At 41.4% G+C, this 26,345-nt stretch overlaps 1 protein-coding gene across 3 annotated transcripts in view; it reads left to right on the forward strand.

Annotated features, from left to right (window-relative positions):
* Positions 1-26,345, forward strand: part of adarb1b (adenosine deaminase RNA specific B1b) — a 142,255-nt gene that overhangs the window by 106,090 nt on the left and 9,820 nt on the right. For 2 of the 3 annotated variants that reach the window (XM_008292315.1, XM_008292314.1), the window contains 6 exons: positions 12,040-12,114; positions 15,336-16,261; positions 18,350-18,464; positions 19,902-20,070; positions 20,282-20,433; positions 21,311-21,479. In XM_008292315.1, the coding sequence (XP_008290537.1) occupies positions 12,087-12,114; positions 15,336-16,261; positions 18,350-18,464; positions 19,902-20,070; positions 20,282-20,433; positions 21,311-21,479 (1,559 nt within the window). In that variant the 5' untranslated portion in view covers positions 12,040-12,086. The remainder of the gene's footprint in view (positions 1-12,039; positions 12,115-15,335; positions 16,262-18,349; positions 18,465-19,901; positions 20,071-20,281; positions 20,434-21,310; positions 21,480-26,345) is intronic. The other variant, XM_008292316.1, reaches the window with a different exon arrangement.

A 26,345-nucleotide genomic window follows, 5' to 3' on the forward strand; every position in this document is an offset into this window, starting at 1 on the left:
TAGCGAGTTGAGCAAGGGCAGTGCCCATTTCTCCCTCTTAACTCCCAGCTGAGCTTCTGCATTGGTCCATTAACCAGCAAGTTCTGGCGTTCTCTTGCAAACAACAATGCCACCGCGGAGAGTCTGTCGGACCGCGGCAGTCGGTTAAACAGACTGCCGGCCAAGCAAGTCGCTGCCTGTAGATGACCAAAGGTTTGATGCGACGATGACGGAAACTTGGCACGTCAAAGTTCTGTCAGTGAAATCGATTTAAATCTGTATTTGCAAAAAAATGCTGAGATAAAACTGTGCACTTCAAACATGATAGCTGGTTTATTAACTTTTTTTTTTCAAGCAGCCTCTCATATTCAGTGAAACATCTTAATCTAATATGTCATGAATTTAGATTTTTCAAGCAAATTGCTACAAGCTGCCGTTACAGATTAGCATCAAGTGTAATAGTACACAGCAGTACGCTGAAGTATCCCTCTGCAGCATTCGTAAGCACTACATGCATCTTTAATAAATGGTCCGTAACACTTTAATGTGATGGTAGGCAACACTTCTAAGCAGCTGTACGCATATAATTAGTCATGTGTTTAATGAATACCTTTCTAAAAGTACAGAAAAAGATCAATTCCCTGTTTGGCCGTCTGTCTACTGCAGGGGTGTCGAATCCTGGTCCTCGAGGGCCACAGTCCTGCATGTTTTAGATGTTTCCCTCAGCTCATCGTCAAGCTCTGTAGAAGCCTGATAACGATCCTGATCATTTAAATCAGGTGTGTTGGAAGAGGGGAAACATCTAAAACATGCAGGATTGCGGCCCTCGAGGACCAGGATTGCCCACCCGTGGTCTACTGTATAGAATTAGTTAAAGGCAAAATATAAATACTTGGGAACAAAAACTTAAACCAGAACCATGACAACATCTTGGTTGTGGCTGTCATTGTTGGAGAACACTCTGCACTTCAGGAATTTCAAACTTGCAGCAAATGGCATTGCAATTAAATGTCTGCACCAAATAACCTGGTGAAATGCTAATTAAAAAAGTTATTTTCTGCAGTGGAGGCTTTCCAATATGGGGTTTGTAAAGGTCAGAGCGCAATCCGGTTTAGTTATCTACATTTATTTAAAAGTCCTTTTTCACTTTGCATAAAATTGAGGATTTTTCTTGAAGTCCTCCTCGGCTATTCACTCACAAGGCATTCTTCTGTTTAATGACAATTCGCCTCCGTGCTTTTTTCTTAGTTTGTTTGACTCTGCTGTTATTTGACAAACTTGTACGGGCTTTAGTCAGTTTTTTTACCTACTCCAATAGAGTTAAGTGATGTGCTGATTTGAAACAACACCACAGGCAGCACAGCATCACAGGATGAGGAAGTTTCCCTCGCAACTCCTGCAACACCGTCACGCCCTGCAGACCTGAATTTACCTTTTCAAAGATGTAATTAAAAAAAAAAAAAAAAAAAAAGGAAAGATATTATCAAGACAGTGATAGAACCTGCGAGAAAAACACATTCATCTTAGCTTTTTCATCGCAAACAATTTAGACTTGCACATCAATTACTGTGCGTTCAGGTGATACGATATTCAGCCATATTTTACTGAAAAGGGGGAAGTTTGTTCTGTTAAAAATAAATAAATAACAGCACGTCAAATTATTGTGAACCACAAAGGTGAAAAACAGCAAGAGAATTGTAAAGGGGTAGAATTAGTCTCGCCCGCAGGTGTAATTCTTGAGGAATCTTTTTTGTCGGGGTCGCCGTCAGCAGCGCGGGGGATAAGTGAGTGCATTGGTGTGTTTGTGCAGCAGGAATGCATGCTTTTCCTCTGTCTGCCGGTGACAGGAGCTAAGTGGGGGCTGTTTTTAGAGCATGTCTTGGTCCTGTCAACACAGCAGCGTGTCAGGCTGCTGAAAGTTTGAAGGAGGAGGCTTTTGACTTTTAATATGCTGCTAATGTAGTCGGGGTGACAGTAGTAGATTTCCTCACCGGGCCGAAGCATTAGGCGGTGTCACTGACGCTCTCTGCCGACGCTGCAGACTGAAAAATTGTGGGAGGCAATAAGTGCAAAATAAATTGCTTGCAAGTAATTTCATCCATCAAAAATAGCAACCCTTTTTTTTTTTTCTTACTAGGTTTAGTGTTATATGGTTCTGTCTGTATTTAAAGCTGATTTTTTCAGTCTAATTAAATCATTTTATTTAATTTTATCTTTTCATGCTGTCAGACGGTGCCATTTAATGCCAAACATGCGGTGCATTTTGAAGGCTTTTCTTCAAGCCGGTTTGTTTCGATTACAGCGGACCCACGTAGTTTGAGTGAAAGATGAAAGACTAAAGGGAAAGTAAAAGAGATAAGTGCTTTTATATCTCGAGAACCTTCCCCGGTGTGTGTGTGTATAAACACATGGAAGTGCAGGCCTTTATTATGAGATGACAGTAGAAACATGAGTTTACAGTCAGACCAATCAGAGGCTATCATCTTGTCCAGGGACCAATTAGAAGCTATCATTCCATCAGTGGGCCAATTGCCATGTTGTCATCATTGGTATAAATTGCAACCGTGTCACCTTGTGGTCCTTTTAGTTTTATTGCTCGTACAGTTTTCTGTGGTTTTGTTTACATTCAAACAGTCAGTGTCCACGTAAAGGAAGCAGCATTGTGTCCATCCATTATCTATACACCGCTCAATCCTCACTAGGGTCATGGGGGGCTGGAGTCTACCCCAGCCGACTCAGGGCGAAGGCAGGAGACACCCTGGACAGGTCACCAGTCTATCACAGGGCCACACTTAGAGACAGACAACCAAGCACACTCACATTCACACCTACGGACAATTTGCAATCACCCAACATGTTTCTGGACTGTGTGGGAGGAAGCCGGAGAACCCGGAGAGAACCCACGCTGCACGGGGAGAACATGCAAACTCCACGCAGAAAGATTGCCCCCACCGGGACACGAACCGGCATCCTTCTTGCTGCGAGGCAACAGTGCTACCAACTGCGCCACCCTGCAGCCCGCAGCATTGTGTGCTATGTAAAATGCTAACAGTGATCCAGTGGTGATCCTCAGAGAAATACACGAGTGGTGGCTGTGCTACCAAGAGAAAAAGTTTAGTTTTAGCCGTTAAGACAAAAGCGAGACAGCAGCTGTGTTTCTGTACGATTGTTAAACCAATTTTAAGCAAACTTTTGAAATGTCCCAAATAAGAAAATAATACTTGGATTGATCTGGGAGGAAAAACTCTCTCTGTGTGATTATTCTGGATATATATTGGTGCTGAAATGTGGAAAAATCCTTCCCTTAGTCACCTCACACAACTCAGACTGTAGTTGTGCATCTAACCCAGGGGTGGGCAATTCTGGTCCTCGAGGGCCGTAATCCTGCATGTTTCCTGATTCAAACGCTCAGGATCGTTATCAGGCTTCTACAGAGCTTGATGATGAGCTGATCATTTGAATCAGGTGTGTTGGAAGAAGGAAACATCTAAAACATGCAGGACTGTGGCCCTCGAGGACCAGGATTGGACACCCCTGATCTAACCATTAATATTAGAGTTTATATGGAAATGTTCCTGCTTCCAACCTGGCACGCTTGTACAGAGAAGTGACCAGGGTGCTTATTCAGACATGTTGCCGCCGCTTTCGGATACCGTTGAATTTACGAAAACGCAGCTAATGATGCTGTTTGCTGCTCTGCTGAATGAATGTAATTCAACGGCAATTAGGAATCAGGTACAGGATTTAATGTTGCCCTCGAAAGTTGCCCCGTCCACTGGATTCATTGTGAAATGAAGTCAAAGGAAATCGCTGAAAATAGCAGAAACTTCAACATCTAAGGAAAGTGAAGGGGTCAAAATAAGAGCTGTCGATGACATAGAGTGCAGCAGAATTAAATATATAATCGCAGAGATATGAATGTGCACACTACGCTCCTAATTTGCTGTCATTGTAAAAACCGTGGTCTGTCAGAAATGTGGAGAAAAAGGGGGAAAAGTTAGCTGCTCACAGAATAAATAATAAAAAATAATTAAAGCCGCAAGCAGCATTGGTCGGGTCCTCGCTTCTCGCGGGAGTGCAACTGAGCCAGTCGGTGTGCACATGTCTTTAACTCGCTCTGGCTGAGACTTGGAGCACGCGTGTAAACTTTCAGGCCGATCGGAGCACATACAGGCCAGTTACACAGCACGTCCCATTGTATGGCGTTTTATGGCTTTTTGGCGATATTGTACGAACCGCCATTTGTAAACCGGGCCTCATCTGCGGAGCGTTTTGATAGCTTTTAATCACCACGTCGTGTAGTTTATGCTGGCCAAATTTCAGGTGTCTACGACTTACCCCGTAGAGGAGGTAAATTTTGGCGAGCCGCCATTTTTTTTCAAAATGGCCGACTTCCTGTTGAGTTTCGGGTATGTGTTCTTGAGGCTTTTTTGTGCGTCTCGAGTTGTTACATGTGTGTACCGAATTTCATGGCTCCACGTGAAAGTGTGTTCGGGGGCTCATTATTCGTAATTTTGTAGGGGGCGCTGTTGAGCCATGTTGCTATTGAGGTATTTCCCCCTAATTATAAAATTTTTCGCCGGGTCTGGTGTGTGTGGCGAGTTTGGTGAGTGTGTGAGTACGTTGTGTACCTCAAAAACGCGTTTCTTTGTAACGAAGAATAAATAATAATAATCCGAGCAGTTCCAATAGGGTCTTCGCACCCTTTTGGTGCTCGGACCCTAATAATAATAATAATAATAATAATCCGAGCAGTTCCAATAGGGTCTTCGCACCCTTTTGGTGCTCGGACCCTAATAATACTAAATGTGGAAAAAGTCACACTTAAGCAACAATGCTGCCGCCGCTAAGCATTTCAGGAGTCAGACATGGGGTCAGAGTGTCTGAGCAGGAAAGCAAACCAATACAGCAGCAGATACACAGAAAAAAATTATATTATTTAAAAAAAAAAAAAATGTATTAAAAGCAAACTACTTAAAAAGCACGTGCCAGAGTGGATGTTAAAACACACAAAAAGGTGAATAACTTAAATCATCGAAAGGCCCTTTAAAGCTATTCAACATTCTGAAAGCTGTGAGCCGCCGATGACAATGGCGTGGGGCGATGCACCGGCCCGGAGTGGATGGAACTGGCCTCACAAATCCAAGCTGACTGGCCACCAAATAAAGAGGCTGAGTGCAGAAGCTAGAATCTAAAGCCAATACGAGAGACTGAAAAGAGGCACTCAGAGTTCTGGTACACACTCTGTAAAAGCTACCCTCCTAGAAAGGCAGATCCGTGTCCTAAGCATTTTAAGAGCCCTCACTTACCATTTGCAGTGAAAGGTCAGGTAGATAAGGCGCTAGAGAGACTGGAAGAGGCCGGCCTCACTGGACGAGGAAAGCACATCCCAAATAATCCCATTATTCTACTGAGACAGAACACTGAGGTTATGCAGGGATTGTGAGTGAATTGCTAGTAAAGTATTAAAGACTTGAATGATATCCAAAAAACAAAACTGCCTCACTGTAGCACGCACAGTGTTAGAAGAGGTTATAGAACAAGTATGATTTCTCTAATGAGCTGCCTTTATTCAGAGATTTAAGGACAACATGGTTAAAGATGTCCACGTTGTTGTTGTAGCTGAATGGGAAACAGCAACAAGTCTGGAGACTTCCAGGATGAATTCAGTTTATTCACAGATCTTCAGATACAGTCGTCCTCAAATGTATTCACACATAAAGAAAAGGCAAAATTCACTCAAATAACTGGAAACTGAAAAAAATAATAATAAATAAAAATTTGCTAAATTATACTTTTGTGAAATAAAACATTGCTTTGAATCGTGGTTGAAAACAATAATTTAAAAAAACAAAAAACTGTTCTGTACAAATTAGAGCACTTTGCTGATGAGCAGTGAAATCCAAATAGCTGTCAACAGGTGCAGAATTCTGATTGAGAGTTACAGAAAACACTTGATTGGCTGGTTTACAGATCCCATCATGCTTGTTTTTTATATTTCTGTTGAACCAAAACTCAAAACCAGTGTCATGATTTTCCTAATTTTTTTATTTCTTATTAATTTTGTCAGTTTCAGCTTATTTCAGTGACTTTTTCCTTCTTAATCAGGAGGGTATTCATAAACCTGAGGACGACTGTATGTGCTGGTTCATGCTGCAGTTCAAGAGTAAATAAAACCCCAGTGTGCTTCCTTCATTGTTTTTTTTTTTAAGGTTTGAGTTAGGTGTGAATTTTATTATTTTTATATTTTTTTGATGGAAAACCTTCTTACACTCGCCTTCATCGGCAGTTTGTTTTAGACGGTTTGAACCCCACGGCCCGCCAAGGGCAGACCTTTCCATCTCCTTCTGTTTTAAAGGAGATAATGATTCTCTTTTACTTGGAATAGGATTGCATTTTCTATCTCTCCCATCCTCCATTGCTCACTCACCTTTACCTTTCCGCCCCCCACCGCCGCCCCACCTCCTCCCACCAGTCGGCCACTGCCGGTGCTCCCTCCGCGGTGGCGATGCTCTATCGCTCCGTCACAGCGCAAGCGAGGGATGAGAGACAAATCAAAACCACCTTATTTCCCCTCAGTCCCTCTCACCGTGCCAGATTGAATTTGAGGTTTTTCATCTTCTTTCTCATCTTTCTCTTTCCCCTGCCTCCCTTGGCGTCCACTCAGAATTACCTGGAACCACGCCGTCTCACAACTTGATGACGCACCGTCGTTTATGCATGTGGAGGCAGATAGGCGGTGGCGGCCCTCCACTTCAATTCTTTTGACTCACTTTAAAGCTTTCGCTTTAGCTGCTGCGTGCGCTTAAAAGTGGTTAAAACCAGAATCTATGGAGGATCCTGCGTCGCCTTTGCTAGCCTCGTATCAACCCTCATGCGTGCAAATGTCCAATTTAGTGTTGTGAGCTTTAATGTCCAGAAATGTCTGATCTTTAAAGAAAACTGGTAAAACACCATTAGATAACGTTTTAACGTTGTCTGCCTTGCATTTCATGAAAAACTGTGTTGCTCTTAGCTTGAATGTGATTTCTGTCACAAAAATATGATCCACAATGATTCCTCTAAATCCAATTTGTTTGACGGCAAATAATATTCTCAGCTGATGGGAAACATTTCTGTCAGTTAATCTTATATTTAAAGTGCATATTGCCATTTGGTACCAACCAATAAATAAAAAATCTACAATAGTAGTTGCATCCATAATGGTAGGAATGGAATATATATGATGTGCTGAAAGCATTCATGTAACCTGAAGCCAGTCATTATTTGTGTGACTTTTAAATTACTGCTAATAAAAATTGCAAAAGCACCTTATGGATTGTATTGATGGCCACATTACAAAAATACAATAAAAATAAATACCCAGAATGTCCAAAATCCAACTAACATTTGAGGAAATCAGGCCACAGACCATATTAATGATAATGTTACTGCCTTTTGAGAGATTTGCACGATACAGTATATAACTCATTTATCTTAATTAATCCGACAACCTTTGATTACTTCAATTTGTCATTTTTGCTCAGCATTTATTAGGTTGAACCCACTGTGGACAGTCCTTCTCAGAGGGAGGAGATATATTTACATATATTTCCACAAACTCCCACGCAGCACATTATATTCACATTTAGCCCAGTAGTGAGATATATATATATATATATAACCACCACGCATCTCCATATTGGTTCTGAGACTTGAGAGCATCCCGATTTTCTCTCTGGTGTATTTTTATTTAATTTTTCTATTGTACAAGGTTTTCTTTTTTTTTTCTTTTTTTGAATCTCACTCAGTAAAAAAGTAAAAAGCTTTCTTTTTAGGTAGCAGAATGCAGCCACCCTGTTTTTTTTAAAAAATCCCAGTGCCCTTTAGGGCTGCCGTTTACTTTCAGATTTACTCCTCACCAACGCACATCCACTTATTTCATGAATTCTTTGTGGAACAGCTGATTGCACGTGATTTCAGGAATAGTTAGAGATTTATGACCGCGGCGATTTCATCTAAAAATCAAAACTGACAGACATATTTGCTTTGCATGCTGATTAGACGACACAGCAGCGTGTGTGTGTGTGTGTTGAAGGAATAAGACAGGATGGCGGTATGAGAATAAAACCCACATTCATGTTTTCAAATTAGTTTTATGCTTAGATAAATTGTCCCTAATTCATTTACCCGCTATTGCCCAATCCCAATAATTAAACGTCTGGAGCCATAAAATCACACTGCATCATGAAGTGCAGAAGTAACCATTTATAAGATGTGGTTCTGAGTTGTTGGGTGGGTGTGTGTGGGTGTGTGTGTGTGTGTGTGTGTGTGCGCGTGGGCCGGGGGGCGCAGACTCCCACACCCATCCTCCCTTCACCCCACCTTTTCATTTTCAATTATGGGTTGGAATATGAATCTTTAATAGGGTGATAATTGTGCTAGCATATTTGCTGTCACCCACCATTAGCCCAGATTAATTAGCCCATTTAGTTTAGCTTAAGAAAGTGTCTGGCTGAGGAATGGGGGCACTGATGGAAGGCGGATAGAGAGAGAGTAGAATCAGCACAATCTGTTCTATATCATATAGTGCCATCTTCTTTTTTTTTTTCCTTCCTGCTTTCTCTCTCTGTCTCTTTGTGTTGTTCGCCTCTCCGCCTTTTCCCCTCTTTGCTGCTTTAACACTCTTTTTCTCATCTAACTTCGTCTGTTAGTCTGTTTCATCAGTCTGCACTCATCTGCTGAGCCTGTTCTCAGCAATATTTTTTTTTGTCGCTCTGTGGCTTTTCGAGTGGTCGGTGGGGAGACTAATGGGGGACTCGTGTTTTGCAGCTGAAACTTTCTTGGAACTATTAATTCTGTAATTACCAGCGTAACATAAGCCGGCGGTGTAACTTTTGAACTCAGCTAGTTATTCTAAAATATTTTTTTTTAAACATTAAGCAGGATTAAATTATTATAAAAAGTCAATCTTAATAGTTCATACAAATCTGCAGTTTAATTAGCAATCATATATTTTAAGAATCTTCAACAATGTTATTGGTTAAACAAACTTTTTTTTTAAATGATTTCGCTGCTGAAATGTCAACAAATGCTAACAAGTAGTTTCTGAGATATAGACATCGTTATGTTCAGTATAGGGCTGCAAGGTGGAACAGTGGTTGGCACCATTGCCTTGCAAGCAAGAAGGTCGCCGGCATGTTCTCTTCGTGCAGCGTGGGTTCTCTCCGGGTTCTCCGCCTTTCTCCCGCACACTCCAAAAACATCCATTCATCCATTATCTACACACCGCTTAATCCTCACTAGGGTCGCGGGGGGGCTGGAGTCTATCCCAGCTGACTTAGGGCGAAGGCAGGAGACACCCTGGACAGGTCACCAGTCTATCACAGGGCTACACTTAGAGACAGACAACCAAGCACACTCACATTCACACCTACGGACAATTTAGAATCACCAATTAACCTCAACATGTTTTTGGACTGTGTGGGAGGAAGCCGGAGAACCCGGAGAGAACCCACACTGCACGGGGAGAACATGGAGACTCCACGCAGAAAGATTCCAGTGCCCCCACTCGGACGCGAACCAGCGACCTTCCTGCTGCGAGGAAACAGTGCTAACCACTGAGCCACCCTGCAGCCAGTCCAAAAACATGTTGAGGTTAATTGGTGATTCTAAATAGTCTGTAGGTGTGAATGTGAGTGTGCTTGGTTGTCTGTCTCTAAGTGTAGCCCTGTGATAGACTGGTTACCTGTCCAGGGTGTCCCCTGCCTTCACCCTGAGTCAGCTGGGATAGACACCAGCCCCCCATGACCCTAGTGAGGATTCAGCGATGTATAGATAATGGATGGATGTTCAGTATGATGCATTTGATTTAGTTTTGTAGATTCCACACAAAAACTGTACAGTGGTTAAAGCAGCATTAATTGATGTTTTTATATGAACTATAAGCTGTGAAATGACTACATTTAAAGGAAATGGGGCGCCTACAGAGGAATACAAATTCCCTTCAGCTCTCTCAACAGTTTAGCATCTTCCTACTTCTTTTGTTTTACAGCCAGAGACGCTCTCACACAACCTTGTTTACAGCTGCAACAGCCAACTATTTCCGCTCAACAAACTCTGATAAATCCATGTGATGCTACCTGCACAGGGCTAAAACATCACACAAAGTGCACGCGAAGCAGGATGTGGGTTCCGTAACTTCAGGTTTAGTCCTGGGTTTACGATGGTGTTTCAGCACCGTGGTAGCTTAAGCTGCACACCTCACCTTCTCCAGAGCGGGTCATGGTCAAGATAGCGTGTCAATGTGCATAAAAGTACCATCTACTAATCAGTCAGCTGTCCTGGGAAATGGATCATCATTCCTGGAAGATCCCGTAGAGCTCAGTGCACAGATAGTGAGATGGTCTTTGAGCATCTGGGAGCACACATATGAGACATACTGAGCATCAATGGAGGGAACCCGGCCTTCCTCTGCTAGAAATTTCATTTTATTGTTTAGCCCTTTGTAATCCTAACAAAAACACTGATTAAAAGCACTAAAGCCCTGTACTTGCTGCCCTTATAAGATTTGTAGTATGCTTACTTACTGCTATGAATTATGTTTAGGTTTGTTCTTTACTTGCTTCCAAGATTGTTTAACACCAGCAGGGTTGCAGCTGAATCAATGGGGAAACTGTCTTACTTGACATAAGAAAACTTTACATCTAAGCGACAATAGGAAACACAAATGCTGCCCAGTTATTGTCAGATCTGGGCAGTGATGCTGATAAGCCTCCTAACTTACACATTCACACAGTCTCTTGTTTTTTTACTCACTGTCCTTCCTGGTTTTCTGGGTTTTAGAATCTATTATTGTTTTTAAATTGAGGATTACAGTTTGTTCTTCTTCGATTAGTCATCACCTTTTTTATGTGAGTTCATAGCTGGGTTCTGAAACCATGAGTTAACCTGATAAGTTGAGCTTCTCGTCACTGCTGAAGACCGACAAACAGATATCCTGAATTTGTTGAACTTTCTCAGGCCTCTGGTGAGCACACAGTAAGGAAAGATTTAGGTGGTGGAGGCCAAAGCAGAGCTAAAAGGAAAGTAAATGTTGACGTTTGTCAGGTGGCAGAAAACTGAGCTCTGACTGGATTATCTATGCAAACACAAAAACAAAAAGCCTATAGAGAAAGCTAATAGTTAAATCAATATCTCTCTCACTTTATTGTATATAATGCTTTGTGTATATAGTACTTTGTTTAAATTATTTTTATTTCTTGCTGCTATTGTCGTGTTCTTCCACACAAGTTTCGTTGTACTTCTGCACAATGACAATAAAGTCTCTTTATCTCTTTATCTTTATCTTATCTTAATATCGATTTTATATTTACATGAGACGTTGGATGGCATAGTTGTCGAGTCATTGCTGGCTTATATTGTGTCAAACACTAAAGGAATGAAAGAAGGATGTCTCTCGATGTTTGGCTTCCTAACTGCTCACTTATTTGTGGTTTTGAAGTCAACCGCCGTCAAAACACAGCAAGCGGATAGTTGCAGAAAACTGTTTTTTTAAAAAACGACTGACGTGGCCTAAGAGTTGGGTGTTCGTTGTCAGCGTGAGCGAACGTTTCCGATTGCAAGGAAATCATTTGATTCAGTGTTGGTGTGAAAAGTATTGCTTAATGGAGCTTTAATCGCACTCTCCACCTTGGGATAAGTCCTGTGTGTGTGTGTGTGTGTGTGTGTGTGTGACAGTGGAGTGACTTGGCCATGTCACTCGCTGTATATCTCTCAGCAGGCAGTGGGAAATGAGGTCTAATCGGAGGGATATTAAAGTCACAATAGACTGCTCCTGCTATTAAGGCCTGTCAGCCCTGGCCTCCTCTCTCACCTTGATATCTCTCAGTCTCTGAATATTTATATGCCTACCTCAGGGGCTACTTACACACTGCAATGTTTCTTTGTGTGTGTGTGTGTGTGCATCAAGCAAGAAATGTACCATCGCTGTGGCTACTCAAGCACTTTGAATGTGTTTATGAGCATGTGTATCACTGTCTGTGCTTACGAGGTCCACCTTTCTGTCCTCCCAACCTGCAGGTGCAGTGGGCGCGAGGTTGCTCTCAGGTCAGAACAAACCCGTCGCCATGGATGTGGATGAGGAAGAGAACATGAGTGAGTCCACTCTGATTTTTCCTCATTTGTCCGCCTGTCTGTCCGTCTTCCTGTCTGCGAAGACCTGGTCTCTACATTTAAATGTCTGCCTGTACTTACTGTATGTTTCCCTCCTTTCTGTCTGCGCGCATGTCTTCCTCTGTTTGTCCTTCTGTCTTTTCTCTGCTGTGTAATCAGTGTGAACACACTTTGCTCGCTTATATTATGCAAGTATTCGCATACTGCTTAGCCCACGTTTAATAAAAATAAGGCCAAAAAGATTCAAATCTAACACAACTATATCTGGAAAAACAAGGTAGCGTTTACTTATTGTGTCTTAAATTACATTCACATTTAAAGGCTCCATCTGTCAAAGCCTACGAGAAGGATGGCGCTATGATTTGTCCTCACCCGAACCAAGACACACAACATTGCGTGCACACAAAAATGCACGGTGCTGATGTTGCCGAAACTTTCTAGAGAAGAAATAATCATTCCATCTGGGATGCTTCAGGTCATATTTCAGATTGCCTCCACCTCGATTTCTCTCTTCAAAAAAAAAAAAAAAAAATCCTCTCCGCTCCAGCTTATTGAAATTTAATTAGACATTTTGGTTTGAACTCAGTAACTGGAGCTGAGGAGGCACGGAAAGACATGACAGAATGTGCTTCCTCACACCTCCGACAATTTTGAACCCACATTCAAAGGTGGCTGTCATTCTGGCGGTGCCCTAACCTGCGATACAAACGAGCACTTCTTATTATAGTGCCATACTTGGTGTCTTTGCTCTGTAGAAAAGTATGTTTCATGTGTTAAATCAAATAAGCCATTGCAAAATAGGCTTTGTTGTCTTCCAAAAGCTTCTGAAGCCTCTTTCTCACATTTTTACTGGCAGTCAAAAGATATATTTGAAGATAAAACGCAGTCCAAGCTCACACAAGCCCGTTCCTTTAATACTAAGGGAACACCAGAGGAAAACATGAAAGAACTTTTAACTTTTATGTGACAACCTTAGCAGCACTTGAAATTCTTTAATCGCAGATATCATCCCAAATCAAAACCCCAGCAAACAAGTCCCACTTAAAATGAAGTTGTGATAAAAGACTTTTTTTTTTCCTGCAGTATTTGGTTCATGCAGCCCCCATAGGGGGATTTTAGCTGAGAAAGATCCAAGCGTCGGGATTCTTTTTTTTTTCTCTCTCTTTGTGTAAATAATGGATGCTGATTACACAAAATTGGGCATGATGATGACCACAACTGCATGTGTGCCATTTTTCAGTGCATGGCTGTTGCTCTTTGGCTTTTGTTCCTCTGATCTGGTCCTGGGCTCTTGACTTCTACTGGATATCCATCCTGCAAATTCATCGTGCTGTAAAATATATAGTATTAATTTCAACCCTTTAGAGAAAATGTACACTCTTATGTGTTGAATAATTCATTTTGGAACGGAGAAAGGGAGCTCCAGATTTTTTCTGTGTGCCATTTTATTCACTGTATTTGTGCAGCATGCTAGAGTTTTCAATATGTGTTTTGTTTTTGTTTTTTTTAAAAATTGGCCTCTTGCTTACTATACCCCACAAATCAACCTATTTTCGGAGACATGCTGATCGCAAGCAAAACATGTGTATTTAATTATGTTCTGCAACAATTTCAGGGGACAGCTCAAGCCAAGCCACAGCACTACATACTGTGTATTCTAAAAGTATATATTTATAACGACAGTCAAAGTCCTTATTTAACTCTTACTGATTTCCACCACTACAGCATCAGTGGTGGTTAAAGGTGATTGACTACGACAGTACCCCTGTCAGACCCACAGATTTCACCATTCCAATAGGTGGCAGCTCTTTTTGGCTGCTCTTAAGTTTATTTGCGAAATACAAATATCAATTTGCAGAATGCATGAACACACCAAAAAAAATACATATATATATAAAAAATTGCATGTATTGAGCTCATAAACTGAAGGATGTGCAGTTTGTGTTTGTGATCTTAGAAATAAATGCTTTTTTTTTCTTGCCTTGAGACATGTCAGTTGCAGTGTGCAGACGGTGACGGCATGTCAGTACGTTTTGCAACCTAAAACACTGTGTTCTCTGACAAGCTCCGTGGGGGGATCTCAGAGGCGCAGGGTCTTATGAATGGCACCTCATTAGAAACAGTCTTTTTTTTAATATTCCGATTGTCCTCATTTTAAATACAACAGTTTTTGTTGTGTTGTGTTTTTTTAACTTGATGTAAAAGGAGTAAAACAACATTTTTAGCCTCCCACCGTGTCACCAGTCAAGCCTGTAGGATCCTGCAGTAGGTGGAGTCTTCTCCTTCTGCCTCTTTGATGTACTCTCCTTTTTGCCTGGTCCTCAGCTCCTCCCCCTGCACTACTCCCCTGCACTCCCTCAACCCAACCTACAATCCCACTCATGCACACTGCGGCCTCTCTTTCTCCTGAGTACCGCAAGGAGTAACCTATCAAGCCTTTGCTGAAGGATGTTATAAATGAAAATTTTTGCCAATATTCCATCCACTTTGTTAACTGGATTCAGTGATATGTGTTCCCCAGTACAGTATATTTCAGAACCTGCGGTTTAAAGCTGAACATTCAATATGTTCTCTATAGGCTTTCGAGCCATTAAAAATTAATAGAGTGGAAAAGGAACAGTTCTGTTTGTGTGTGTGTGTGGGTGTGTGGGTGTGTGGGTGCGTGTGTGTGTGCGTGTGTGTGTGTGCGTGTGTGTGTGCGTGTGTCTATGTTGAGTGTTGATTCGTGTGCTCATATCTGTGTGCATTTATGTTTGAGACCCACAACACTGTGCAACCTGTAAAGTGTACACTAGGTGTTTTACTGAAAAAGACACTCTCCCACTTTGCCCTGACTTTCAGAATAACAAGATTTTGTAGCTACACATTTAATTTTGAAGATATATTGAGTTTAATTTCAAAATTAAATACTACTTGACCCCAAAAAATCCTCAACAATGCTTAGAATATTGGCAAATAATCCTTCTGGTGATCTACCGTCTCTTAAATGACGACACTTGTGTTGATGTTCTGCAATTTATAGTGATGTCAACAGACTGTAGGTTAATATGTTCAAAAATAATAAAAAGCCACTGTCTCTTGCTTTGATAAAGGAACACAAATCATTGGTTCAGTTCCAAAGAGTGATAAAGGAATCTATAAATTTTGCATTTACAAGATCCTGCAACGAAGGCGTTGTAAGTTACTCTTTCTGGGCACCGCAGGTTCAAGCAGCACCGACGTTAAGGAAAACCGAAACCTGGACAACGTGTCCTGCAAAGACGGGGTGGGAGTGGCTGAGCAGCTCCCCAATGGAAGCGGCCTGGGCAGTCGAAAGCGTCCCTTAGAAGAGGGAAACAATGGCCACACACATTCCAAGTTCCGAGCCAAGAAACGCAAGAAAACACCGGGGCCGGTCCTGCCCAAGAACGCTCTGATGCAGCTGAATGAAATCAAACCAGGTCTACAGTACAAACTGCTGTCTCAGACAGGACCAGTCCATGCACCGGTTTTTGTCATGACTGTGGAGGTCAATGGACAGATGTTTGAGGGCATGGGCCCAACCAAGAAGAAAGCTAAACTGAATGCAGCTGAGAAAGCACTGCGTTCCTTTGTCCAGTTCCCCAATGCATCTGAGGCACACCTGGCCATGGGCCGAACACTGACAGTGAACACAGACTTTACATCTGACCAAGCTGACTTTCCAGACATGCTCTTCAATGGCTTTGAGACACCAGCCGCACCTGAAGAATCCTTCTATCTCGGCTCCAATGGTAGCAGCTCCCTAAATTCACTAGGGGAGTACCCACTGCCCACACCTCCTGGCAGCAACCTTGTCCAGGCCCCATTGCCCCCTCCATCTGCATTCAGCTCGCCCTCCAGTGGCAAAAACCCAGTCATGATCCTCAATGAGCTCAGGCCAGGCCTCAAATATGACTTTGTCTCAGAGAGCGGTGAGAGTCATGCCAAGAATTTTGTGATGTCAGTAACGGTGGATGCACAGACGTTTGAAGGCTCAGGGCGCAACAAGAAGCTAGCTAAAGCCCGGGCAGCACAAGCCGCCCTGTCTGCTCTGTTCAACATGCAGCTAGACCAGACGCCATCCCGGCAACCCATTCCAAGAGAGGGATTGCAGCTTCACCTACCCCAGGTAAGACATTTCTGTAATTTGTACTCGGCTAGAGAAAATTCTAACGCTTGTGGGGTTGAGGATGCATCAGGATTTTCTGAATGCATTACACGTAATACAATTCTCTTTGCAATGATAAAAAGAAATCTTGTGATAAATAAAAAAACAACAGAGAAATACTGAACTTGTTGAAACAACTTTACTTCTAAAAGCAGAAATCTACATAATCGTACTTTGCATCACAGTCCATAAAAGTTTTAGGTACACCGATGGGTATTTTGAAAGGCAGCTAAGTACTTAAGAAGTAAGAACTTAAGGATACACAAAGCACCAATCTATTTATGATTTGATGAGTGTGTAGATGCAGTTGAATTTGAAAGCTGTCAATTTTTCAAGAAACTGTAAACACTACAATGTTGGAATGGAAGCAACCGAAAGGTATGCAAGTCCCAGATCATCTTCTGAATCTCCTTAGATTGCTTTGGAAAGAGTGCAGTGGCATATTCTGCCTTCATTAAAGCTGCTATTGGATGAACCGAATAGCCCTGAAACAGTATTAGAATTTAGAAAGAGTCAAGAATGGCAGCACTCACAAAGACTGAGATGGGCTTTATGGAGCTACAAGGTTTTTAAAGTTAAAGACACTTTGCGTTGGATTCTAATCATCATTGTCATGCAGATAATCCAGATCCAGATCTTACTTGCTGAATGTGTTGCGTACACTTTTCTTCTCGGTAAGGCTTTTCAGATGAATCGTGGCCCTCTCTGTAATGAATAATGCTTCCAGAAGTAATAACTATCAATGAGCTAAGCTACGACAAAGGAGCATTCCTCTAGACTTGTTTATTGGGTTGCAAAGAAGTTGACTGCAAGCTGTCAAACTCTGCTGTTGTACTAGGTTATCATTAGAATCTCGTTCGCATCAGGTTAGCAGCCACTAAGGGAAGGTGGTGCCTTTAGAGGTGACTGCCAGCGTGTGAAGAGAGATAACGCAGCCGGCAAAGCTAATCAGCTCGACACACTGTCAACAGTCCCTCCCCAAAGCCTTTTCTTCTCTCTTTACTCACTCTCTCCACTTGTCAGCTGATTTATTCAACAAGCACCCCATTTTAATGATAGCACCCCCTCTAATTGCTCTATTAATTCTGTGTCACTTGATATTTAATTTCTGCAGCCGGTTTCCATCTGGCAAGGCAATAATGGGGCAGAATGGGTCCACTGCTGTCACCAAAAAAAAAACTTCAGATTTTTATTTTAGAGCTTCAGTTTTCTTAAAATCTATATTTTTTTCCTTTCAAAAATATGTAGGGAACGAACAAAATGGTATAGCACAGTAATAGTAGTAAAGTAGTTAAATGAAAAGGACGCTTTTGCTCATCACTGAACGGTTTCGACCATATGTAAGAGCAAAAAGTAAGTGATGTGTAGTTTCGCACCCCCAGAGAATAAAAATCACGGATGACCTTGGCGCTCCAAAGTCAAATGATCCGGCCATGAGTGGGTGACTCTGAAGTAGCAGGGAAGTAATATTGGACTAATCTCTTTAATTTGTGATCATCCAGCCGTCATCTCTCCTCCTGGTTGTCGTCATTTTCCATCACATTAGCAATGGATAAGGAGCCAGCTAGGGGAGCCGGCTGTCCAAGAACAAAAGATGTGTGAAGTTCACTTTAGTTCCCCCCTCCAACCTCCTCCTCCTCAGAATCCAAACCGGAGTTCTAAACCTTGTGGACTGTCAACGAGCGCTTTGTTCGCATCTGTTGCTTACTTGTTTGTTTGTTGTTTTTTTTTTTGCTTGTGATTCACTGTCAGAGGGGAGACGGTAAATTATAACTGTCACGCCAAACTCAAACAGCGTTGCTTGAAAGATGGTTAGGTATACCTCAGGGGGTCAACCCAGTTTCACTTGTTGCTGTTTCGACGCTCTGACTCTCGTTTGAAGCTGAATGCGAGGACTGTGACAGGTACATAGTGCTCTTGGGGAGGATAACATCAGACATGCTTTGTAAGCTGACATATCTGACACAAGCTCGTGTTTGTGTGGCTGCGTGTGTGTGTGTCTCCCTGTTGTGTGTGTGTGTGTGTGTGTGTGTGTGTGTGTGATTCCAGGTTCTGGCTGACGCCGTCTCTCGCTTGGTGGTGGATAAGTTTAGTGAGCTGACAGACAACTTCACCTCCCCCCATGCAAGACGAAAAGTCCTAGCAGGGGTCGTCATGACAACAGGTAGAATTGGAGGAAGAGATGGTTGGTGCTTTTATGCTTACGAAATACGACGCTGACTACAGTTGGTTTTTGATCATCCCGCAAAGGAAAATTCAGGCTTAGATAGATAGATAGATAGATAGATAGATAGATAGATAGATAGATAGATAGATAGATAGATAGATAGATAGATAGATAGATAGATAGATAGATAGAACTGCATATCACATAGTATATAAAATAGACAATATTTTTGCATTACCTTGACCAGCCAGACAGTAAAAAATGTGTTTTGCACTTTAATGCATCAGTATAAATAGAATAGAAATGAGTAGAAAATCCTTCATTAGTCCCACAAGGGGAAATGTGCAACATCACAGCAGCAAAGTGACGGTAAGAAAAGCAAGAAAACACAAATATAAATTAAAGAGGCGAGGTACGCTGTGCTATATATGCAATATAAATAAGAAAAATGGAAGAACACGAGGATACTAAGGGCACAAATTTAGGATTTTTTTTGCATGAAAGAACACAAATCTACGAATATATGCATGAAGTAATGAAATAATCTAATTACATATAGGTGCAAGTTACATATAAGAGCAAAATGCTAACAGTTGTCATTATTCTGCGTTTAGTACTTTTGAAACTTTAAATGCATTTTGCCGTTATTACTTTTGTACTTCCTTTTTTTTTTGATGCAGGATATTTACAGTTATTTTTGTACAGTGTGATATTGCTAGTTTTACTTAAAGAAGCTATAATTAATATTTGTATAATACATTAAATGACAATATGAAAACAATGTGATTTTGTATAGGAGGTCATTCATAGTGATAAACCTGCAGTCGGTTATCACACAAATCAGTAGCTCCCCTCGTCTATACGGAGCCTTATTGTGAGTGTCAGCTCATTGTTTCGGTGCCTGGCCTGCACCTTTGCTGTTTTGATTCACTCTCGCTGCATTCATCACGCCACTGTCAGACACAGGAGGGAGCCGTTTATTTAGTGTACAGTACCCGTTCTGCACTAAATGGCAGACAAACACAGTTAGACACTGAAAACTGGCCAAAAAGAGGGCGCCTCGGTGGCACAACTCCAAAAAAATAGTCTTGTTGCTCCGTAGCTCCTGGATCCAAGTAAGTATGAATGATATGAATAATTCCTTCATCACGGCCAACCACCATATAGTCATGTTTAACCACAGCAATTTGTGTTTCTACACATAAATGTATATATTATGTAGACTATAGGAACCTAACACTCCACCAGGAGTCCCCAGAAATGACTTATCTTTCCTCAGTGCTGATCATGTGATTGGTAAATTAACATCTTTCCAACCAGAAGACAATTATCGCAGCCTCTCCGGGCCATAAAAGCATAATTTAGACCGCATGTACAGTATGTGCTTTAAAAGCGTGCGTTCGTTTGTCTTTGTTCCCTTTCGACCTCCAACAGGGACAGATGTGAAGGAAGCACAGGTCATTTGTGTCTCCACGGGAACCAAATGCATCAACGGTGAGTACATGAGCGACCGCGGCCTGGCACTCAATGACTGCCACGCTGAGATAATCGCCCGACGCTCGCTCATCAGATACCTCTACACTCAGCTGGAGTTCTTCCTCAGGTCAGTGGACGGTGTAAGATTAGTTTTCTTCTTTATTGTTTTGTTCATTGTTTTGGGAAGCTGCTTGAATTGATAATTATACGTTGCTGCAGCTGCTTTCTGTTCTAATTGTATTAACTTTATGTCCGTTTAAATAAGCTATAGTTAAAAATAATGTAAATCTAGGTTAATCAACACTTTTGTGTAATTTGCCGTTGGTCTGTTGTCATAGCAGCAGCAAGGAGGACTTCCAGAAGTCAATATTTGTGCAGTGTGACAAGGGAGGCTACAGGTTAAAGGACAACGTTCAGTTCCACTTGTACATCAGCACCTCGCCCTGCGGAGACGCCAGGATTTTCTCCCCACACGAGGCCGGAGTGGAAGGTACGCTTCATACCAGCCTCTCGTCTCTCCCCCCTCAGCTCAGCTGCCATGTTTTTAATTTGGTCTCGTCTTTGCTCAGAATTCAGTTTCCACAACAGTTTATTTTATTTAATTAAATTAGTAGGTTTTCCTCTTATGCTTCGTTTCATTTAATTAGAATTTTACTCCAGTGTCCAAATACGCATTACAGACACATTTAAACAAGGCGCTAGTAATTAGAGCTTTTTGTCATTCTCTGTCTGCCTCTATCAGTCTTTCTCCCACCCAGCCCACCCACACTGTCTGTCTGATTAACCTCTCTCTTACTCTTGTCAGAGTGCTTTCCGTTGCACATGGCAGACTGAATAGAAAACAGCCACATTCAATTAGTCACTGAATAGATGGCGCCTGCTGGTGGAACAACAGAAAACTTTGATAGCATAATAATAAATAATAGGTCATGCTGTGTGGAAGCCATTTTTTTTTTTTCTTCCCTTGCCGTTGGAATCACTGACTGTGCCCAAAATCGCTTCTGTTTTCTTGCATTGTGCAATATATTTACCCTCCACAATTTTATTTGAGTGTCCAAAATTCTCAGTGTGCAAATATGTTCACTCTGTATTCCCCAGAAAAAAGTCCATTAGTTTTATGCTGGCAATCTCAAAGTGCAAAGCGCTGCATTTTATAGATACAAAAATGACTGTTGTGTGACTTAACAGCTTCTCAGACACAGCTTCGGCTCTCTCCTGTTGAAGATAGATTTTTGTAAATGTCTGGCTTCTGATGGGTATAAAACATTGAACAGAACACGTTTGTCTAGGAAGCTCGTCGGCGGTTTGCTCTGAAGGTTTGTGATTTGATGTCTGTCTCTCTCTTTTTTTTTTCTTTGACGATGCAGACCAAGGAGACAGACATCCCAACCGGAAAGCACGGGGCCAGCTGAGGACCAAAATAGAGTCGGGGGAGGGCACCATCCCTGTGAGGTCCAGCAACACCATCCAGACATGGGACGGTGTGCTTCAAGGAGAGCGCCTGCTCACCATGTCCTGCAGTGACAAGATTGCGAGGTAGTTTGGTTCCAGTTCAGTTCAACTACAGTCCTTATAGTATAAGTAATCACCCCAAGCATTGTTTGTGATTTATTAGCGGTTGTTTGTTGCGTTATTGTTTCTTACTTCACCAAAAAAAATCTGATTCAACGGTTAAAAAAACCAAAAGATCCAATCACCAAAACCTGTGAAGTCCACGAGTCAACATGAATCTATTTTCAGTATTTATAGAATAATTGGCATCTCTTCTTCAGAAAAGCAAATAAGCAAATATAATATAGTCATAGTCAGAATATCAAACTACGAGATTTAAATTTGGCTGCCATCTTCGTCAAAGTGTCCTTGTGAAGTGATACAGTGCTTGTATTGGCACTTCTAAACTGTGTCAAAACTGCATCCCTTCAACTTGCAAGACCAAGATGTTTTAAGGAGCTAAATCTAACAAGTAGAGCAGATGAGAAGTCATAACTGTGGCCAAAAAACTCACACAGTGCATTAGAGCAGTTATGTGCCAATGCGCTTTTTGCACGTACTGATTAATCTTCATGTATTTAAAGCAAAATTTACATTTTTCTTCATGTGTGATAACTAATTATGTTCAATTCTCTTATTTTAACTTTCAGGGCACAATGAAAAGATGAATTTGCTTCCTTCAAAACAGGCCAGGTTATGTTCTATCAGGCGACCTTATACAGATTTAAACTACAAAGCTGTCCAATCATTTTCAGTGCAATTTAAGGCGGCACCATCAGACCGCTGGAAAACACAGTTGCTACTCTTGTGCTCATCATATCATTCAATTTTGCCGACTTCCATCCGTTCCGAGTCACCTTAATTGTTAGATTTTATCACTAGTAATTCTTCTAAACAGCTGTATGTAACGTCAAAAATGTCAATAACAGTAAATTAATGTGTATGTCAGCTAGTTTTCTGTCTTTCTTCAGGCAGTATGAGCAGAAAATAAGATTAAATTGATTTTTTTGTAGCTTTAGAATGGTCATCATTTAAATTTCCTTAACACTGAACAAACCCAGAACTTCACACTTCAGCCCTAATTAGCCGTGTGCTTTATTTACCGGCGCCACAATCTACTGTATGGTGTTAAATCCTCACTTCGTCGACCCACTTCGTCATATAAGTCCATGATTTCCTTCGCAGAGTGTCAGGGACAGCTGAACTGATGGATCCTCCGTCCCTGGGAGTGTTTTTTTTTTTTTTGCGGGCAGATCATAGCGTCTTTAGTCTCTGTCCATGTTCAAGGCAACACTGTGCCTCTCTTGTGATGAACGATAAAACTTCTCCATAACTCGCCTCGTGATCCCTCCTCCTCCTCCTCCTCCTCCTCGTCATCTTCCTCCTCTGTTCGGGATCGCGGTACTTTGGCTGAACGCGCAGAGTGATTGAATGCTGAGTGCGTATTTGATGGGGGACATGTCTACTGAGTAGCGAACGCTGTGTTTGCACTGTGTGAGAGGTGTTGCTGCCCTTTCAGCGTGTCAGCACCGGTGCTGGTGATTTAGATTTTGCGTGGTTGTCCAACGTCGGGGAGATCCGAGTCAGTAGAGGGCAAAATAAGGTTGAAGACCGCGCATATATCCATTTTTTTTTTTTCTTTGCTCTTACTAGATAACGAGGAAGAACGTAAAATATTATAAAGTTGACAGTTCAGGGTTGATGTGGAGCAACAGGAAAAATAACTCATTGTTGTGAAGCAATTAAGGTGTTAATGAGGATCTCTCTTCCACTGTGAGGAGCCATTATGCATGACTTCCCGCTCTGCCATGACACAGCTATTAGCCCGGTCACAAATCTGTTACCCACCTGCTTCTGTCCCTTTGTGAGTGATTGTTAGCCACGGGGCCGCTATTTAATACACCTACTGGCTGGCACGCGTTGACCACGGCCTCAGTGTTGCCTCCTTCCACATTGTTTCCTCTCATTTTCCTTTGATTACATGGCCGACCCCACAGCTTCAGCGTGAAAAAAGCACTTCTCCGCTTCGTGTTCCGTCCAACTATTTGAATGAGCTCATTAGCAAACAGGCAAAAGGTCTTATTGGTCCTTTCCTCTGTTTGTCTCGTGTCACCGTTTCTTTCACAGCTCATCACGTGTGCTTTCTGATTTGTTCTGACTCCGTTCATTTGTGAGCGCGTGTACATTAAATCTGTGTAAATGCACCGAGCATGATATCGAATAAAATCGCAGCGAGGAAATACAGTGATGTTTGACAGAAGTGAAATCGAATGCCTCTGAAAACATAACTCAAAATGTATAGGCTTGCTTGTTTGTGTGTCCTTTGGAGTTGTAGATGTTGCGATGAAGCCGCGTGTGTGGATGACTGCAGTTTGTGCACGGCAGAGAATATTACGAAGCTGTTTGACTGTACTGAATATATGCTTTACTGCTCGCAGCAATGAATTCAAAGATTTTATTTCGCCTTCCGTCTTTCTCGCACACTCGCACAGATACGCCAAGAATATTGCATATAGAAACAATGAAGCCGCGTAGCCTGGGGTCTCGTGCTTGCATATTCCTCATCATTCTGGCTTCGTGTTGGTAATTTCACACACTCCCAGTCTGCCTGAAGTGAAAATGAGAAGAAGAAGAGCTGTCAACACATTCTCAGTGTCACATTTATGCTGTTTTGTAATGTACCTGGAAGAACAAAGGCTGCTTAGAAACAGTATTTTATCTTGACACCAAAAAAACAAAAAACAACAGCATGGAATTTATCCTGTTAACTACTAGTACTAAACGTTTACTCCCAACTAATGATGCCATGTTAAAGAAAGTTGGTGTGGTGTAGCTGCATTTTGTTCAAGCAGCAAGTTGACTTCGCCAACATGGCCGATCATCACAGTGGGCTGCCTTGTCTGCATCATGAGCTCTACTGGTTCTTGTGCAGTGGTCACGAGATGATATAAATCTATTTTCAGAAATCATATGAATATGAGTGGCTGCACACTCCGAGTCTGTTGTGATGTCAGTATGAAATATCCAGGGTAAAGTGATTTAACATAACCCTCTTGTTTATGGGTTTTTTTTGCTCCTGTCACATATTTGCACATTTTTCACAACAATAGAACCGTAATAAAATGCCATAAATAAAAAAAAAAAAATAAGAAAGAAAGAAAAGAAAAACAAAAGTTGCCTTTTTTAAATTATTTTTATTAAAATGGAATCAACATTATTTCAAGCATAATGGCTCTACATGCTATTTCACTACTTGCATTTTTAATTTGACTCCATACTGCTTCACTTCACACTACGTCTCCTGTCTGCTCCATGTAAACACAGCCTGCAGTTCATCCCAGTTCAGCCGGAAACTCTCTGAATCTTTGTTATGTTATGTTCCTGTTGGCCACTCAGGCTTTATACTTGCACAAGGAATGTAGTATTCATTGTTTTCTAAGGAATCAGTCATTTTTTAAATGAGATTTTGATGAATTCTTAAGATTTTAAGCTTGGATTCGGTTAACATAATCAAATGTCACACCTGATTGGTTCAGGAAAGTTGAAACTTGATTCTTCAGAGAGTTAATATGCTGCAAAATCTTTTTATGTTTATTTGTGATTTTTGTAGGCTAATAGGGCTCACAGGTAGAGTGCACTCAGAACACTGGGGCCTGTTTAGTTCATACTAAAGTACTAAAGTTCATACTTTAGTTCATTCATACTGTACATATAACTTATACTGTATATATAACTTATCTTATTTTATATTTAAATCTCTTCTATTTTTTATTTTTTTGCTCTTTATTTTGTACTTTATTCTATGTTGCACTGAAGGAGCTGCTCTTAATCTCATTGTACATGTGTATAGTGACAATAAAGGCATTCTATTCTTCTTCTCTATTCATCTACACATAACATATAGATTTTTTATTCCCCTGCAAACAATTGATCGGCTGAAAAATAGGTAGGATTATGTATTTATCTTTCATATAGCTAAAAGTAGTGAAAGCAGGAGTCAAGCTACTACTTTAGAGGACAAGTTCCTTTGCTTCCATGCATACATGTAATTTGTTGTGTAAATCACACACACACCGTCCTGCTGAAATACACAACAAGTGCAAGTGTACTATTTTCTATGGTTTGAGTATTAAGCCATTTAAAAAAAAAAAAAAAAGAAACTCTATATTTGTGAACTGTTGTTAAGGCTTTATGCCCCAGCGTTGAATGTGATTGGGGCTGAACGCCACACACAGGGTCTGGAAAAGGTACTGAGAGAAACTCATTATAGGTTTTGAGCGTTTCATAGAATTTGTTGGCAATAAGAAATATAAAATAACACCAACCTCAGCCGTGAAGTCCTTCACCTCTTTCTAACAGTTGCTTTCTCTCTGTTTACTCTTTATTTCTTATTTGCTCTCCCTCACACTCCTACTGAGTGTTTCTCCATTTCTGCCCCGTCCTCTCCATGTCTGTAACACTCCTCTCTCTCTCTCGGTGAGGTGGCCAGGCGCTGCTTCACAGAGCATGTCAATGGGAAAATGACTGGGGAGAGATGGCTAATGACGCAGCATAGAAATACACAGAAGTTTGTGGAAAAAAATGAAATTGGATACTTCAGAGTGTACACAACTGTAGGATTATATGTGACTCTGTGTGGCAGATAGCATTTGCTGGTTATGTTCTCATATTTCGCCCGTGCTTTTGTGTGCATGTGCCTGCCAGTTCCACTGTATAATATTCTAATCAGTCAGTAGACACGCTTTAGGCTGATCACAATAATGCCTGCGTGGGATCTGTCGAAGCTGTTGTGAAGCATATTGTCAGAGTTAAGAAGAAGATGAGAAACTGTCAGTTTATTAGAAGAATTGAAAATGTAGAAAACATCATTCAAAATTAAATTTAGAATAGTTGTTTTTCTGTCAGGTATAT

This window comes from Stegastes partitus, unplaced genomic scaffold (genome assembly GCF_000690725.1).
Source record: "Stegastes partitus isolate 25-593 unplaced genomic scaffold, Stegastes_partitus-1.0.2 Scaffold801, whole genome shotgun sequence".
NCBI classification, from domain to species: domain Eukaryota; kingdom Metazoa; phylum Chordata; class Actinopteri; family Pomacentridae; genus Stegastes; species Stegastes partitus.